Source organism: Protobothrops mucrosquamatus, unplaced genomic scaffold (genome assembly GCF_001527695.2).
Source record: "Protobothrops mucrosquamatus isolate PMUCROS unplaced genomic scaffold, P.Mucros_1.0 scaffold2883, whole genome shotgun sequence".
Classification (NCBI taxonomy): Eukaryota; Metazoa; Chordata; class Lepidosauria; order Squamata; family Viperidae; genus Protobothrops; species Protobothrops mucrosquamatus.
The window spans coordinates 29027-48150 of NW_015388911.1; the positions used below are offsets into that span (position 1 = coordinate 29027).

Genomic DNA, 19124 nt, shown 5'->3' on the forward strand with positions numbered 1-19124 from the left:
TGGCCGATGATTTTTGTGTTGCTCCAATCAAACTGGTACTGTTTGGTGTAGGTGTGAGTGGAGATTAAGGATTTGGGACCGTGGCATTTGACTGCTAACCAGTATTTGTGAATCCTGATTTTAATTGGCATGATGTTTGTCCCATGCAGAATTGGGGGAAAGACATATTGGGAAAATGTGACCCTTGAATTTGATCACTGGTTTTTTTTTGTCTTGCAGTTTCCTTTGTCGTGGGATCGTTGTAGATTCTCAAAATCGCTTGGCAGCATTTGAACTCGACACCGAGGCTAGAGTTCAGTTCATGGCAGATCAGGCCCGCTTCTTCCTGGTAAGTCTTACAAGGAGAGCTTTCACAGCAGAGGCAGCTATCGGACACAAGCTTGAGCATCTTAAAATTAGGATGGTTTAAACCAGGGGTAGGCCACCCTGGCTCTTTTATGACTCGTGGACTTCAACTCCCAGAATTCCTGAGCCAGCCATGGCTCAGCTTGGAAACCTCTCCCTTTCCCCTCAGCAAGGCTGGCTCAGGAATTCTGGGAGTTGAAGTCCACGAGTCATAAAAGAGCCAAGGTTGCCTACCCCTGGTTTAAACTATTTCCTGCGTGGGAGGGGTGAGCAGAGAAGAGTTGGAACTGAAAAAATTCTTTTCGACCCAGTCAAGGCCCAGAAGAGGCAAGACAGATTTTTGTTCTTTAAAAAAAAACTTTTTTATTGATTTATCAAAATATAAAATACAAAGAGAAATTCAAAAAGTAATAGAAAACTAGGAGGAGGGAGAGGAAGAAGAAAAATAAATGGTATAAAGAGGGGGGAGAAAAGAAACAGGCACCAACTTCCGACTCTCTTTAGCACAGATTTTAGATTTTTGCTGTTGAGAAGCAGATAGGAGGCAAATAAAACATTTTGCAGAAGTTGTCAAATTCCAAAGATCCAATTCCAAAATTCCTGTGTTGCTTACTATTGTCGCCCTAACCAGGATGAGTTTCTATACAGGCAGTCCTTGACTTACATCCATTCATTTACAACTGTTCAAAGTTGCAACAGCACTGAAAAAAAGTGACTTATGACTTGGCTGGATGTTAGGCAATAATTGTTGTCAACAGAAGTAGGCTTGCTCACAAGGACTGCGAACTGTCTTGTTCACCGTTCTTGTGAACTGAGAGATTGCACTTCCACAAAATAATTGAAAGGAGAGGCAGGCAATGACCATTTACAGTTATAATGGTAATGAAAGGGTAACTGAAAAATTCTGAGAGTTGAAGTCCAGAGGTCATAAAGGGGCTATAGTCCCCCACACCTGTTTTATGCGGTCAACCTCATCTCTACAGAAGCGACTTGATTTTTGTGACTGACGAAAAGCATGAATCCTCTTCTCCTTCCCATCCTTTTCCTTTCTCCCCTGTCTTCAGCACAAGGTGTACTTGGTCCCATATGAGCAATTCACTGTGGAGTTTTTGGAGCCAAAGGTCCATTGCATCAGTGCCCATGGAACATTATCGCTGAACAGGTACATCATGTTTATTTTATTTGGTTCATTTTCATGTAATTTTTATGGCCACCCCACTTGCAAATTGCAACTCTTGAGTGTCTAGCCTAGGATTAAAAAGACAAAACAGATAAGCAATGAACAGCTTGTTTACAAAATATGAGAACTAATGAGGACTGTGCGTGCTTAATTGTAGAAATGCCACATAAAACATCTTCTAAGTATGTGTTTAAAATCATTGTGATGTCTGGTATGTTGTCTGAGTTTCCTATTTGATGTTCTCTAAGCTGCTCTTTGTTTGAAGTGATGTAGGGTCTCCTGCTTGAGCAGGAGATTGGACTAGAAGATCCACATCCAATTCTGGTATTCTGTTGTTTTATTTTGATAAGAAACTGTAAAATGGTTGATTGGTTAATTTCACATAGTCCTCAACTTACGACCATTTATTTAGTGACTGTTCAAAGTTATGACAGTGCTGAAAAGAGGGACTTACAACTGGTCCTCAGAGTTGTGACCGTTGCTGCGTCCTCACCATGGTGAATGTTAAATGGAAAGGATTGTGGTTGAGGTAGGAATGCTCTATGGTGCCATCTTTGGTAGATTTATTTATTTGCCATGTTTTAAAAAAACACTCTTCTCCTTACACGGAGTGACTAGGGCAGGGGTGGGCAACCTTGGCTCTTTTATGACTCGTGGACTTCAACTCCCAGAATTCCTGAGCCAGCATGGCTCAGCTTGGAAACCTCTCCCTTTCCCCTCAGCATGGCTGGCTCAGGAATTCTGGGAGTTGAAGTCCACGAGTCATAAAAGAGCCAAGGATGCCTACCCCTGGACTAGGGCAAATGGTCCTTCCCTCCCTCCCTCCCCCCCCTTCCAAGTATAAATGGAAGGATTTATACTTCCCCACCATCCAGTCAGAGCTGAAGAATCTTCTTGGAGGAGAAATGAAACATCTTCAAAGAAAAAAAAAAAGAAGGTCCAGTTGCCTTGTGAAAAAGCACCTTTGGAATAACTAGGACCTGGATGGCTGAGAATCTCCACAGACAACAACTGCAGTGATTCATTTAACAACCGAGGCAAGAAAAGTCGTAAAATGGAGCAAAATTCAGTTAACAACTATCTTGTCTGAGAAAATTGTTGGGCTAAATTGTGGTCATAAATTGAGGACTCCCTATATTGTTTCAACCTTGGAACCAAACAAAGCATTCAAATTGTTTTAGGCAGAGGAGAGGATGTGAATTCATCACAATCCTCATGTTCCCTTGTTTTGCGTCTCCGTGCCAGAAGGCTATTGTACAAATGGACTTGATTACAGTTAAATGGGGCAGACGAAAGAGCATCCGTAGATAGAAGATCAAAAGAATCATAATGAAAGTGCCCTTAGTAAAGTCAAGCCTCCATTCTTTGCTTTGCATTATAGTTACTCTCAATATTCGTTTGATGTCAATGTCTTGATAGAATGGCAGGCTTTTTTCTCGACTGTAGAATTCCTATTATTCTTTTTTTTTTGCCCACAGTAGTTCCTGCGTCCCATCAAGATATCAGAAGATTTCACAGTCAGTTGTCCTGGAAGAAGGACAGTCGCTACCCATAGCTCCAGACTTGCCCCTAATTCATGCCATTGGCATCCCGCCAGAAGGCGGTCTGCCAGCTTCTGCACCGCAGCCTCCAACTTTGATTGACACGTCTGCAAAACTCATTTTCTTAAGGGTGCCTCAGGTAACTATGGTTTGGGACACTCAGCTGAGGTGTGGAGAGGTCATACTTTTGTTGAAAGTTTGATTTGTTTTGGGGGGTTTTTTTTAGTAACTTTTTTAGTAATTGTCTAATTTTACTTTTCATTCTTGAAGTTTGCTATGGGACTAAACATGATGTAACTCAGGTGGGTTCTCCCACTGCCGGAAGAGTGGAGGCAGCTGCTAACAGTGTGTTAAAAGTGTGTCCCACTTTTTTAGAGTGAAGTTTCACAAGTGCAGTATAAAGCAATGCAATCCCTGGCTAGCTATAGGAAGCAACCTAAGGAGAAATTTCCTGACAGTTAGAACAATTAATCAGTGGAACAACCTGCCTCCAGAAGTTGTGAATGCTCCAACACTGGAAGTTTTTAAGAAGAGACTGGGCAGCCATTTGACTGAAATGGTATAGGGCAGTGATGGCGAACCTTTTAGAGACCGAGTGCCCCAAAACTGGGCCCGCCCCCTGCCCCGCCCCCACCCTGCCTGCCCGCAAGGCCACTCACCACCTCCAGGGCCCGCCGCAGATTGCCCAGGCAGCCCAGCAGTGCCATGGTGGCCATGCCCTCTGTCCGCGCCCCGCAGCATCAACTGTGCGCGATGGGGCCTGAGGGCAGAATCTTGTCTATGCTGCTGGCTGCTATGTCCTTGGCTGTGCTGCTCCGCGTAGGCCATGCTTGGGGGCAACTCTCCTCCAGGGGGACTGCTGGTGAGGAAGGGGTCACAGGGGGAGGCAAGGCTGGGGCAACGGCACGTGTGCCCACAGAGAGGGCTCCGAGTGCCACCTCTGGCACACGTGCCATAGGTTCGCCACCACTGGTATAGGGCTTCCTGCCAGAGCATGGGGTTGGATTAGATGACCTCCAAGGTCCCTTCCAACATCATCATCATCACCACTATTATCATTATTATTATCATTATTATTATCTCATTCCTCTTTCTAAGCAGTTGGCAAGAAGCAGGGATGGGTGATCTTCATGTCATTTTCTCACTGAACTGAGAAGCAAAATTTCCGGTCATGGCGTGGGTCTGCCAAAATGAATGGCTCATTACTTATAAAACCAATAGCTGGAGAAAATAGGAAAAGAGCTTATAAGCACTGGATCTCACCTTTTACAAATCTTCATAGGCATAGGGATGCTGAAGGTGAGCACAAAATAAATGGTAAATTCTCTGATGGATGAGAACTGATGATGCCGGAGAATTCCTGAAAGCCTGGCACTCAGACAAATCAGCCATCAGCAGGCACATAGAGATAAACAACATCTACATACCATTCAAAAGAGACAATGGAAAAGCCACAAAAGAAACACAAAGACCAAATCACCTCTCCACCAGCAATCGGCACTCAGATGAGCAGAGATAAACACCCAGATTAACATGTCTATGGAAATTCACAATCATCCAGATAATGGTTGTCCGAAAGTTGCTTTTCCAAAAGGCAACTGCACTTTTCTTGGTTTATCTCCTTGAAAACCGAAGAAGCTTCTTGGAGGAGAAGCGAAACATTTTCAAGGGAAAAAAAATGAAGAAAGTCCAGTTGCCTTTTGGAAATGCACCTTTTGGGACATCCAGATTCACACCAGACCAACAATCAAGAAATAAACAATGTCCCAATCAAGGGTACCAACTCAGACAAAGAAAACAGTAAACAACGGAACCACCAAGATCGCTCCCACCAACACCAATAGGGCAAGCGACGAGTACCGTATATAAACAGTAAACCCCATTCCATTCTAGCACTGATGATGTTTCCTAGTTTGGTAATGAAACGTCTGCAAGAAAATCACTAAGCTTAGAGAACAAAAAGACCCCACAGTTCAATTCTGAGCTAAAAAATATTCCTTTCCAAATGGCAGTATTTCTGATAAAGGAAAGCAACAGCTTTTAGCCCATGTTTCCAGTAACTAATAAAGACATTTTCTGTTTACTAGAGATACCTGCAGGGTAAATATAATACTATCAATTTTTATCCCTATGTCAGTTTCTTGGAAGACCCAATTCTGCCATGAATGCTGAGGCACATAGCCCATTCTGGAACCATAACGGTGACTTGAAATAGAAATTAGTGACACCAAAAGGATAGTCTAGAGATTTTCTTCTTTGCTTTCTTTCAGACAGCTGTTGTGCTAAATGGCCATATTCAGAGTCCAGGACGCTATGCTTTCATCCTGCATTGTTATCAGCCTAGTCACCCAACTTTCCCTGTTGAAGTGTTGATCAACGGAGGGCGAATTTGGCAGGGTGAGTTGCAGGGCGTGGTGTGTCTCTTTTCAGGAGTGCTCAAGCTACATTCAGATGTTGTGGGTACCTGTAATCTAGATGCATACAATCATAGAATGCAAATCAGTGTTTCTCAGCCTTCTCAATTTTAAGACGTGCGGACTTCAACTCCCAGAATTCCCCAGCCAGCATGAGGAATTGAAGTCCACGTATCTTAAAGCTGACAAGGGTGGAAATTGTCCAACCTCTATGGTACCAGATGCAATCCCCCAGCCATACCATGCCTCAATTTAAACAGACCAGAATGAAGTTAAAGATATAAAAAAATGTCCTAAAGCTGATGATATCAGCTTTACTAGTTGCTGCTTAGCTTCCTATAAAAACAGAAGACTTAAAGTGAAATGTTGGCTACTGTAAGGAGATTGTCTGATTGGCAGGGCATTTAAGATGTGGATTTCAGTTCCCATATTTCCCCAGAAAACCATGCTGGCGGGGGAATTCTGGGAATTGAAGTCCACAAGTTTTAAAGTTGCCAAAGTTGGACACCCATGTCCAAAAACAAAATAAATTCAGTTGATTGGAGCAGGATTACTTTCTGACCTTTTTCAGGACAAGCCAATGCCACTTTCTGCCCACATGGATACGGTTGCCGGAGTCTGGTGGTTGCAGAAAACCAAATCGTTCTGGATATCACAGAAAATGATCTGACTGTAATAATCCGTGTGCCAGCAGACCGGCATCTTTGGGTGGTAGGTTCCTGTCTTAAAAATCCTTGCTCTTTCTTTGATGTTCACTCAAACACTTAATCAGATAAGCTAAGCCTGTGTTCTCACCAAGTTAAGACAGACTATCTTTAGATAAAATGCAAAGTTTTAAAGCTGAACTCTGCTCATCTGGTCTCAAGTCACTTAAGGACATAACCAGCATTCCTTCTTTGTGGTTTCCTCTCTTCTTTAAGAGCAGCATGATATAATTTACGGCCACCAGGCAGTGCTGCTCACTATCTAATAAAAGTAGAGCTTGACTTATTTTGTTGCAGGGAATTTTTCTGGCATACGAAATCAGCCAGCTGCCATGGTCTGGATTTCTGTGAACCTGCTTTTCTAGCTTCTCTGCTGGAAATTCAATTTTTCTTAAAGATTAAGCACACAGTGATTAGGAAATGAACCATTGCTCTAGCTATCACAATAAAAGGCGGTCCTTTTCACGAATGGAGGAAAAAATTGTTCCAGTACTTTGGGTTCCAGATGAGTGTGGAGAAAACTTTAGAAAATTCTAGTCTATGGAGATTTTCGGTCATCCAGGTCAGAAAATTTAGAACTTCAGAAAATTCTTACACTGTTTTCTATTCATCTCTTGGAGGTCTGTGCTTCTTAAAAAAAAATCAGGATAAAGTAAACCTCAGTTATGTTCATGGCTCCTCGTTCACCATAAAAATTATGGTTTTTCAATTCTCCATCTTAGCTTCAATCCTTTGTGGGAAGTCAGCCCCCCAGAGAAGGAAATATTAAAAGGGCAGAAAAATATATTTCCTCCGAGGATCTTAAAGAGGCAGGAAAGCATGCCTATGTTTCCTTGATAGCCCCAGGTCTCCATCCCCCAAGCAGAAGCCAGCTCTGTACAAATGCAGATGCAGACCATTCAGAAAAGTTGGAGCTAGAAGCTTAGGAAGACAAAGACATCTAAAATCTGCATACCCCACCCAAACTCTAAGAGTCATTAGCCCCAGCACCAGGAAAGCAGGATATGACCTTTGGGTCATAATAGGATTAACCTACCACCATCAGAATACCAGAAAAGCACTCTCAGACTCTGGTCAAAGTTCATGCCACAGGAACAGGAAGCGACTCCAAACAAAAGGCTTCAGAGGGTATAAAAACCGCCTCCCCACATGTGCTCAGCCCTTTTTCTCTCCTCTTTCCTGCCAGAACCATCTTTTCCTTCAACACTTTTAACTGTGGCATGTCAGAGAAAACTCTTTTTTGGTCATTCAATCTTTTTTTTTCTATCAGAAAACAATCCAAATGATAGATCTACAAAACACACCTAAGTAAAAATTCACACAAGGCAAAGAGCAGCATTTCTATATGAAGTTGGGTTTTTAAAGGAGAAGCCATACGTTTGAATAATTTGACTACTTGGATTTTTTTTTTATATTGTTATTGTAGGATTATATCCTTGTGGTTCCTGAAAGCATTTATGGCTCCAACTATCTTTTGGAAGAACCCCTGGACAAATCCTACGATTTCATCAGCAGCTGTGGAGTCAACGGTTTCTACATCAAGTGAGATTGAAAGTGTCTGGGTTGTTTCAGCTGGAATTTTCTCTTAAGTTTTAGAGCCGATTCCCAACGTTGTTTTGGAGACACCCACTAACAAGCTTTATAGGATCTTCAGATCTTTCCCTGTGAGACCTTCCAAACCAGTTGCATGCAATTCCTTGACCTCCCACAGGCACAAAAATATTTTTAATAGAACTGGGACGATAAGAAATAAGCAATCCCATAGTTAAATTTCCATAGTTGCTCAGGGCTTGATCCTTGCCCGTTCTATCTGGACAGTGATCCAGGGTCAAGTACCTAGGACTGGATTCCTGGATTCTTTGGATTTTCCACTTGCTCTACTAGCAATCTAGACTCAGTATGAATGTCACAGGTTCCCAAGTCTAGATAATATTGCGGTCTGGGATCTCCCCCACATGATGTCTAAATAGTAGTCCAGCTGGAAGTCTGATTGGAGCAAGACCACATTGGAAATCTACCAACCTTTGACTTTACTCCTGCTCTTCTCAGACAGAGCAGAAGTGAATTCTGGCAACAGTGCTGTTTTAAATGTGCAAGCCTGCCAGTATTTCCTTCCTCCAAATATTCTCACATATCTCCTCCCCCACTCCGGCCCACAAGATCAAGCTTGATCCTTTCCTCTTTAAGTGATTGGCTTTATTTATTTATTTGATTCAACGGAGTGCTACTCGGTTGCAAGCCACTCTGAGCATCTTACAGTCCACTAAGCAAGATAAAAAGATTATAATAAGAAAAAACATACAGCCCCCCGCAAAAAAAAACCCTGAATAAAAAACATGATAGATGGCGCAAAATATCCCATTAACATCTAACATTCAGCAGAGGGGTCTCCAGCTAGCCTAGCTCTAGACCTGGGAGAACAGCCAGGTCTTTATGATTCACTGGATGGGAACCATCAGGATGGGAACCATCGGCATCTCAGTGGGAACCTCATTCCTGAGGGCAGATGCTGTGACCATGGAGGTGGGCTACCTGGCCTGTGATAGATGATATGATTTAATCCAATGAATCAGAAGACACTTTTTAATATCATTTTTTAATTGTAAAGAGATGGGCAATTTAGAAATTTGATGATAGATGATAAATAGATAGATAGATAGATAGACAGACAGACAGACAGACAGACAGACAGACAGACAGACAGAGATAGAGAAGAGATAGATATAGATAGATAGGCAGACAATGGATAGATGATAAATAGAGAGATGAAAGAAAGGAAAAAAGAAAAAGAAAAAAGAAAGAAAGAAAAGAAAAAGAAAGAAAGAAAGAAAGAAAGAAAGAAAGAAAGAAAGAAAGAAAGAAAGAAAGAAAGAAAGAAAGAAAGAAAGAGAGAGAGAATGAGTTCTTGTCAGCTCGAACTGGCCAGCCTGACACTACTGAAAATAGGTATCTAATGGCTAGGTCAGTGATGGCGAACCTTTTAGAGACCGAGTGCCCAAACTGCAACCCAAAGCCCACTTACGCATCATCTGGTGCTGGGTGGGTGTGGCCCATTGAGTGGGTGTGACCCATTGGGTGGATATGGCCCATTGGGTGGGCGTGGCTGCAGTCGTAACAGCAGACTGGGTGGGACTAAAAAGTTCAATCAATCAATTCCAACTTTGCAAGATCTTTTTTTTTCCCGCGAGAAGTTGAAATTGACTGATTAATTGAACCTTTTTTTTTTGTACACGGCGGCGGAGGCCTAAAGTGAAAAGGTTTTTATAAAACCCAGCTGAAGGCCTAGGACTGGAGTGACGGCGCGCGTGCCCACAGAGAGGGCTCTGAGTGCCGCCTCTGGCACCCATGCCATAGGTTCGCCACCACTGGGCTAGGTCATTCGATAGGTAAATAAACTCAAATAACTGAGCCTTATAGTATGTATCTAGCTTTCTTATTTCCTAATTCCGGTACCGATTTTATGAGCACATATTTGAGTGTATATCTTACTGTCCTGAAGCATTCTCTGTTTCATTTCTTTCTTTGGTCTAGTTTTTGTGCTTGCAAAAAAACAAACATGTTGTGCAATGGTTCAGGCTCCACATTTTAATTAATAAGTACAATTCGTCTTTACCTTACCAGTAGTAAAATCATTAATAAATAACACTTGTAGACATCGCACTGTGTCGAGACCTGGTGCAAAACTCTTCCTCTCTCTCCGCAGCCCTGTAACTTCATCCAGGTTCTGCCGGGACTCTGCAATCTCAATTTCTCTTTTTTACAACGGGGCCGAACCTTGTCATTGCCATGAGGCTGGCGCTGTTTCAAGCCAGTGTGAGCCATTTGGAGGCCAATGTACATGCAAGTCCAATATCATCGGACGAGAATGTTCCCGCTGTGCCACTGGATATTGGGGTTTTCCCAATTGCCGACGTGAGTATTTGAGCTTATGGGGAGGGAGAGAAATATGTGTGTGTTGGAGAGATAATTTATGTCCTATTAGACCAGGGGTAGGCAACCTTGGCTCTTTTATGACTCGTGGACTTCAACTCCCAGAATTCCTCCCAGAATTCCTGAGCCAGCCATGCTGGCTCAGGAATTCTGGGAGTTGAAGTCCACGAGTCATAAAAGGGCCAAGGTTGCCTACCCCTGTACTAGATAATCACTTAAGTATGAGCCAGCCGTGTGCTGCAGCTGCCAAAAAAGCCAATGCAGTCCTGGGCTGCATTAACAGAGGGATAGAATCAAAATCACATGAAGTGTTAATACTTCTTTATAAAGTCTTGGTAAGACCACACTTGGAATATTGCATCCAGTTTTGGTTGCCTCGGTATAAAAATGATGTTGAGACACTAGAAAGGGTGCACAGAAGAGCCAAAACACGATCTTTGGAACCCATTTTCAGGAGAAATAGCTGGATCTGGAATTAGACAAAGCAGAAATGTCCATGGAACTGTTCCTGGTATTAGAAGGGAATTTCACTCAGAAAAGAGGCAGTTTCACTCAAGATTCAGACATTCTTCTCAAAGTATCTCCTAAGCTAAGGAGACCACTAAAGTCTGCAGAGAAGAGCAACAAAGATGATTAGGGGACTGGAGGCTAAAACACATGAAGAACGGTTGCAGGAATTGGATATGTCTAGTTTAATGAAAAGAAGGACTAGGGTGTGACATGATAGTGTGTTTTCCCCAAAATTAGACCCAACCGGAAAATAAGCCCTGGCACGATTTTTCAGGATGCTCGTAATATAAGCCCCACCCCAAAAATAAGCCCCACTTAAGATCATCAGTCAGACAGATGGATTTAGTACTGTATTTCCCTGAAAATAAGATCTAACCATGCACAGTCTTATTGCGCTGAAATAACCCAAGAGTAAATACAGTAAACAATGGTTTGTATTAAATGGTGGTTTATCTTACACTATCTGCAATATCATACACCAGGAACAATATACATACACGTGGTAATACAGCAAACTCCAACACACAGCAGTTACAGCAGGAAACGGACGAGAGAGAGAGACACTTCAACAAAGCCTCCCCTTTTATACTCAGGCTCTTAAAGGGACACAGATCCTGCTGAGTCATTCCCATCAATGCATCATCCACCTTACATTACATTACATCTTCTTATTACATAAGCTGTTTAACTGTTAAATTATTACCCTGACACTCTGCACCGCCACGGCTCCATAGTGGCAGGTAGTATACAAATAAACAAACTGGTCATAAGTCGAGGACTACCTGAACCTCTGGTTTAGACATTAATGTCGCAGCCCGATTGTGTTTGTATGCAAGGGTTCTCTTTCTCATCCCTCCCCGATTTCACTCCTAGCCTGTGACTGTGGATTTCGCCTGTGCGATGAAGTGACGGGACAGTGCATCTGCCCACCACGTACCGTTAGACCAGAGTGTGTGGTCTGTGAGCCCCAAACCTTTGGCTGTCACCCCCTGGTGGGCTGTGAGGACTGCAATTGTTCTAATTCTGGGATCCAGGATCACACCGAACCAGGGTGTAATATAGAGAGTGGACAATGCCAGTAAGTAGAGATCACGATATGAACCCTGTTTGTATGAATGCTAGAGCACCAGCTACATCTGGCCATCCTATATCACAGCCCACATCCTGCCCTTTGGCTTTCCCTGTGTGGCCCGCATGAGGTCAGTTGGAAGTTAGAAAATAACATGTAAATAAGTGCAGTGCAGAGGGCCGGAGAAGACGTTGGTCCGGCTCTGCTCAGTCACCATGTGTGCCTTCGGTCAGCTGGTTATAGAAAGCTGCTTATAAACCTTAAAAAAAAAAGATATAAAAAGATGCTGAGACTCTAGAAAGAGTGCAGAGAAGAGCAACAAAGATGATTAGGGGATTGAAGGCTAAAATATATGAAGAATGGTTGCAGGAATTGGGTTTGTCAATTCTAGTGGAAAGAAGGACTAGGGGTGACATGAGAGCAGTGTTCCTATATTTGAGGGGCTGCCAAAAAGAAGAGGGGGGTCAACCTATTCTCCAAAGCACCTGAAGGCAGAACAAAGAATAATGTGTGGAAACTAATCAAGGAGAGAAGCAACCTAGAACTAAGGAGAAATTTCCTAACAGTGAGAACAATTAACCAGTGGAACGGCTTGCCTGCAGAAGTTGTGGGTGCTCCAACACTGGAGGTTTTTAAGAAGAGATTGGACAACCACTTGTCTGGAATGGCATAGGGCAGGGGTCTTCAAACTTGGCCCTTTTATGACCTGTGGACTTCAACTCCCAGAATTCCTCAGCCAGCGTGCCTGGCTGAGGAATTCTGGGAGTTGAAGTCCACAGGTCATAAAAGGACCAAGTTTGAAGACCCCTGGTATAGGGTCTCTTGCTTGAGCAGGGGTTGGACTAGAAAACCTCCAAGGTCCCTTCCAACTCTGTTTTTCTGTTATTGTCTGTCACAACCTTTCCAACCGTAGTCCTTTGCACTGGCCATGTTAGCTCTTGACTTAAAAGCCAGCCATAATCACAAACAAAAGAATACAAAAGGTGACCATTTGTTCTTCCAGATGCAAGCCCAACATCGTAGGACGTCAATGTGATCTGTGTGCCCCAGGATATTATGGCTACCCCAACTGCAGGGCGTGTGACTGCCATGAAGCAGGGACAAAACCAAGCATCTGTGACCCGGTCACTGGAGAATGTCACTGCAAGGTTAGTCTGATCATTGTCTAAACTCAGTTTCTGGCTAGACCAGGGGTGTCAAACTCAATTTCATTGAGGGCCGCATCAGCATTGCGGTTGCCCTCGGGGGGGCGGGTGTGTGTGGCTAGGGTGGGTGTGGCCTACTGGGTGGGTGTGGATGGAGTGGGTGTGGCCTATTGAGTGGGCATGGCCAGTTCTACATCGTTCAATTCAAGGGTGCCTGTGGGGGCCTGGGCAGGAGTGGGACAGATCTGAGGGTCTCTGGCAGAAGGGGGTGGGACCGGGGCAAATGCCAAGGCATGGTCCACTGGAGGAGGCTCACTGCCTGCTGAAATCCCTCCATTGGAGCCCATCAAGCCGGATATGTGAAATAAGCGAGGGCCATTTGCTGGCCACTTCCAAGCGATGGTGCATTTCTTCATTCCTCACAAAGGGTGACACCTCCCCAGCATGCACCCAGAGAGCAGGGCCGACGTGACAGGGGCTGGTTCCTCACTGTTTCCAGATGGCCTTGTGGAGCTAAGACTGAATGCGTTTCAGCAGAGATGACCACCACAAAATTGTACATTGGCTCCTGGCCAACCTGAGCCAGGGCCAAGGCAGCGGGGGCCGTTCCCTCACTGTTTCCAGGATGGCTTCGCGGGACCACATGAAACCACTTCGCGGGCCGCATCCGGCCCCCGGGCCTTGTGTTTGATATGTCTAGGCTAGACTATTCTTTGAGGAGCGGTAAGAAACAGTTGCCGCAAAGGTGCTTTTTCAAGAGGCAACTGGACTTTTTTTTTTCTTTGAAGACGTTTCGCTTCTCATCCTAGAAGCTTCTTCTTCTGACTGGATGGTGGGGAATGGAAGGATTTATATTCTTTGCAGACAGCTGGTCATTTACATTCTTTTAGAAAGTCATTGAGGCCACTTGGAGGTTTATCTGTATCGTCAGGGTCGCCTGAGTAGTGCAAATGGGTGTGGAGACTTCTACTCAGGTGACCCTGAGGACACAGAAAACCTCCAAATGGCCTCAATGACTCTATAAAAGAATGCAAATGACCAGCTGTCTACAAAGAATATAAATCTTTCCATTCCCCACCATCCAGTCAGAGTTGAAGCAGCTTCTTGGATGGGAAGTGAAATGTCTTCAAAGAAAAACAAGAAAGTCCAGTTGCCTCATAAAAAAGCATCTTTGGGACAATGGTGACCTGGACGACTGAGAATCTCCATAGACATAAGAAATGGTGAGGCCAGCGCTGATGGTGCTTTCAGTTCTTCACAGCATCAACAGACATTTTCAAGACAAACTCTGCCAACATCATTTATTTTTAGAGTCAACAACAGTGTGCTCCATCGGGGGAAGGTTCTGTGCCTGAATGTCTAGTTCTAAGTCAGTGATGGCGAACCTTTTAGAGACCGAGTGCCCAAACTGCAACCCAAAACCCACTTATGTATCATCGGGTGCCGGGTGGGTGTGGCCATTGGCTGGGTGTGGCCCATTGGGTGGGCGTGGCTGCGGTGGGTGGGACTAAAAAGTTCAATCAATCAATTCCAACTTTGCAAGATCTTTTTTTCCCACGAGAAGTTGAAATTGACTGATTAATTGAACCTTTTTTTTTTTGCACACGTCGGCGAAGGCCTAAAGCGAAAAGGTTTTATAAAACCCAGCTGAAGGCCTAGGACTGGGACGACGGTGCACGTGCCCACAGAGAGGGCTCTGAGTGCCGCCTCTGGCACCCGTGCCATAGGTTCGCCACCACTGTTCTAAGTGTTACTCATGAGCACAAACCTACAATTCTTCAGAATCACTTCTTTAGGAGCAAAAACGGTGCAAGGTCTGTGGGACAAAACATATCAGGAGACATTGGAGGAACAGCCTGGAGGCCAGAAGGGGAAGAGGGGACTTGATTAAAACCTTTAAATATATTTTATTTAATATATATTAAGGGTGTGGATAAGGTTCTAGATCTAGAAGGAAGTATTTTCCATATTAAGCAAAAATCAAGAACACGAGGGCATAGCCTCAGACTGACAGGAAGTTCAAAAGTAATGTTAGAAAGTATGACTTGATAGAAAGAGTGGTGGGAGCTAGGAACCAACTTCCTGCAGAGATAGTGGGCCAGTCATCAGTAACTGAGTTTACACATGTTTAGAATAAATAGCACCATCATCTGAAAAAAATTAAAATAATAAAATAAAATAAAAACTCAAAAGGCAGAGTTGATGGACCACTTCAGTAGGTCTTTTTCTGTCATCAAGTTTTCTATGTTTCTAAAAACGGCTTTGCAAGAAAAAGCGTTGTCATGGAATGTGAGATTTGTGTATACCAGGGGTAGGCAACCTTGGCTCTTTTATGACTCGTGGACTTCAACTCCCAGAATTCCTGAGCCAGCCATGCTGAGGGGAAAGGGAGAGGTTTCCAAGCTGAGCCACGCTGGCTCAGGAATTCTGGGAGTTGAAGTCCACGAGTCATAAAAGAGCCAAGGTTGCCTACCCCTGGTGTATACAATGTCTTCAAAGGATACAAGGAATTTGTGGCCCTTCAGGTGTTCTTGAACATCTCTCCCTTCTGTTCAACCAGCATGGCGAGTCTTCTAAAACTTAAGGAGCTTCTCCCAGCAGTTAATCAGAACACACTTCAAGACTTCCTTCTTCTTTGAGCAAGCCAATGGGGGAAAATATATATATGGACCTACCTTATTTCTTTTTCAATCTCTAGGAAAATGTGGAAGGCCCAAGGTGTGATCAGTGCCATTTGGGGACCTTCTCCCTTGACGCCAGCAATCCGAAAGGCTGCACCAAGTGTTTCTGTTTTGGGGCAACCGATCGCTGCCACAGTGCCAAGAAGTACCGTGTGGAGGTAAATGAGTAGGTGAAAATATAGGGGTGACTGTCCGAGAAAAGAAGGATAAAAGAACCTCATGTTTAACATATAAAGGAAGGTGAAGAGTTGAAAGCCGAGTAAATCAAGGGAGGGAGCTGCTACACCAAGGGTAGTCAACCTTGGCTCTTTTATCACTCGTGGACTTCAACTCCCAGAATTCCTGAGCCAGCTAAGCTGGCTCAGGAATTCTGGGAATTGAAGTCCACGAGTCATAAAAGAGCCAAGGTTGACTACCCCTGTGCTACACAATATGAAAAAAGGAGATGGATCTATGAAGTCGTCTGTAGGTAGCACTCTGTTAAACGTTTTAACAATGCTATTAATATTTCACAGAATACTATCAATAGACCCTCATAGATTTTGCAGTGACCTGTTCAATTAATAGAAGAGGCACAGTGATCTAGTGGTTAAGGCGCTAGACTTCCCCGACCGGAAGGTTGGCAGTTCAAGACCCAAGTACTGCATGGCTGGGTGAGCTCACGCTCCAGCCCCAGGTCCTGCCAACCTAGCAGTTCAAAAGCATACAAAATGCAAGTAGATAAATAGCTACCACTTCGGTGGGAAGGTATCAGGTCTCTGCATATAGTCATGCCGGTCACATAAGCATGCAAGTGTCTCTGAACAACATTAGCTCTCTTGGCTAAGAAACAGAAATAAACACCACCACCTAGAATCAGACACAACTGGACAGGGGAAACTTTATCTTTTTATTCAATGTAATATTTGTTGTTGTTAGTTGCGAAGTCGTGTCCGACCCATCGCGACCCCATGGACAACGTTCCTCCAGGCCTTCCTGTCCTCCACCATCTTCTGGAGTCCATTTAAGCTCACGCCTACTGCTTCAGTGACTCCATCCAGCCACCTCCTTCTCTGTCGTCCCCTTCTTCTATTGCCCTCAATCTTTCCCAGCATCAGGCTCTTCTCCAGTGAGTCCTTCTTTCTCATTAGGTGGCCAAAGTACTTGAGTTTCAACTTCAGGATCTGGCCTTCTAAAGAGCAGTCAGGGTTGATCTCCTTTAGGACTGACCGGCTTGATCGCCTGGCAGTCCAGGGGACTCGCAGGAGTCTTCTCCAGCACCATAGTTCAAAGGCCTCCATTCTTTGGCGCTCAGCCTTTCTTATGGTCCGACTTTCACAGCCATACATTGCAACTGGGAAAACCATGGCCTTGACTATAGGTACTTTTGTTGGCAGGGTGATGTCTCTGCTTTTTAGTATGCTGCCTAGATTTGCCATAGCTTTCCTCCCCAGGAGCAAGCGTCTTTTAATTCCTTGGCTGCAGTCCCCATCTGTGGTGAACTTGGAGCCCAGGAAGATAAAATCTGTCACTACCTCCATTTCTTCCCCATCTAAATGTAATATTACTGCGCATCAATTCATAACAACCGTTCATTGTCAGTCTGTCTGCTCATCTGTGTCTCCATCTCCATCATGGTCCTGAGAGACTTGGGCTATTCTCTTGAACCTCAAAAGATGACCACAGGATTAACGTTGACAGAGAAAAGAACCTCAACCGTCCTATTTTAGAAGGAATGCCTCAAAAGCTTTAAAAGCTTCTGAGCCCCTTGACAAACCCGCATTTACTTATCGAGACCTGTGTCTTCCAGTTCACTGACATGAGTGGGTGGACTTTGCTGAGTGGAGACCGACAGGGAGTCCCCACTTCAGTCAGTTTGGAAGACGAGACTGTTCACGCTGATCTTCGGCAGTTTCCAGACGCTTTCCAGGAACTTTATTGGCACGCTCCCAGTTCTTACCTTGGAGATCAGGTAAGTGATTCCAGGGTGATATGCAATTTATGCCAAAGTATTTCGGTGTTTTAATGCTCAAAAGCCAAATTTCTAATATTTGAAATGACATTTAGATTCTTTAGAACCATAATTTTTTTCTTCTGGGTCAATTTACATGATGAAGAACCAGCTACGTAAAACCTTTGTGTTTAATTTTTGAAAAAAGTTTTTTTTAACACATTAATATTGTCACCATGAGATTTTATTAAACTTAATATGATGTTGCACGGCACGTTAAATCATGTACCAAGTGGGTGGCTATATCTGTCAAAAAGATAAAATAGACAAATGCTAAATTTTACTTCTGAAGCACATAAAAACCCATATCTTAGATTTTGGGTTTCACTAGATTTTCTGTGACTTTAAGATACTTAGGTTGTCAACTTCATTTAGTATAAGTCTAGAAATCCATTAAGTTTTCTGCTAAATTTGAAATAGATTGCATTCTTCTACATACAAATTCTTATTTAAAAATACTTGAGATGCTTCTGTCAAAAATAATTCTAAAAAGTATTTTTTTTTAAATTGTTGATATCAAGTGGTTATAAGCAGGCTGTTCAGTAAGAGAAAAACATAGGTCCAGGGTCAAGCATCTCCCTTTTTCTAAAGGGAGGAATATCACCAATTCAAGCAAACATTTCTTTGCTTTGAAGAGATATAAAACAGCCCTGCATCCCTTGTGGCACTTAATCTCTTTCTATTCATTCCATTATCTTACCGTCTTAATTTGAAAAAAGTACTTTTCCATCTGAAAAATGTCATTTAATTAAAATAGAATCCTTGATACAGAAAAGTTTTAAGTTAATTTGGTACTAGAACGTTAAATTGGGGGCTTGGGAACAATTTTTAAATCCTTGTGGGCAACATATTCTTGCTTTGAATACAGGTCTCCTCCTATGCTGGATATTTAAAGTATGAGTTGCATTCAGACATACAAAGGGGTGATGTGTTCATACCGATGGAATCCTGGGCTGACGTTATCCTCAAGGTATTATCTCCCATTCCTCTTGGTCTTTGAACTAAATGGCATCAGGTCCAACTGTGTTTTCTTTCATTCATATGTTTTTGGTCTTTTCCTAGGGAAACCAAATGAGTATTATGTTTGTTGAAGACTCCTATCCCACTCCTGGAGAAGTTTATAACGGAGAGCTTCAACTGCTAGAGGTCAGTTGAGATTTACAACCCCATGGAGAAGGTGAAAGATACTGGTCAAGGGGTTTTCGAATGATTTTAGAAGCTTATTTTGGATTAGATCCTATCTATTCAGGAAGGAGAACATAGCAGAGTGATGGCCTCAATCTCCAACCTTGTATAAGGTGGTCAAAAGCATACCGCTGTGCATGGTACTGAATATAGTGAAACGTACATAAAAAATTAAATTAATATATATATATGGTTCAGGGCTGATCATTCAGGAAGCAAATTACTGTTTCAGCATGATCTTTATGCTTAACAATCAATTCACATTAAAAGCTGTATAAACCTTTAATGGTGGAGGCTGTAGACTTAAACATAAAATAGACAATCAGCAGCTCAGGTTTGAAGATCTAGTTTTTTGCAGATTCAGTTAAGGAATGGCTTCCGTTGCAACCATATTGGATTCATCTATTTATCTTTCTAGTTATTCATCCTC

At 43.2% G+C, this 19124-nt stretch overlaps 1 protein-coding gene across 1 annotated transcript in view; it reads left to right on the forward strand.

Moving 5' to 3' along the window:
* LAMA5 (laminin subunit alpha 5) overlaps nt 1–19124 on the forward strand; it is a gene marked incomplete at both ends in the record, with an annotated part of 70692 nt that overhangs the window by 27706 nt on the left and 23862 nt on the right. Inside the window, 13 exon segments of the mRNA XM_015825928.1 lie at nt 220–328; nt 1410–1507; nt 3004–3205; nt 5337–5463; nt 6052–6191; nt 7611–7726; nt 9888–10096; nt 11498–11702; nt 12697–12841; nt 15537–15677; nt 17309–17470; nt 18378–18479; nt 18572–18655. Coding sequence (XP_015681414.1) covers nt 220–328; nt 1410–1507; nt 3004–3205; nt 5337–5463; nt 6052–6191; nt 7611–7726; nt 9888–10096; nt 11498–11702; nt 12697–12841; nt 15537–15677; nt 17309–17470; nt 18378–18479; nt 18572–18655 — 1840 coding nt within the window.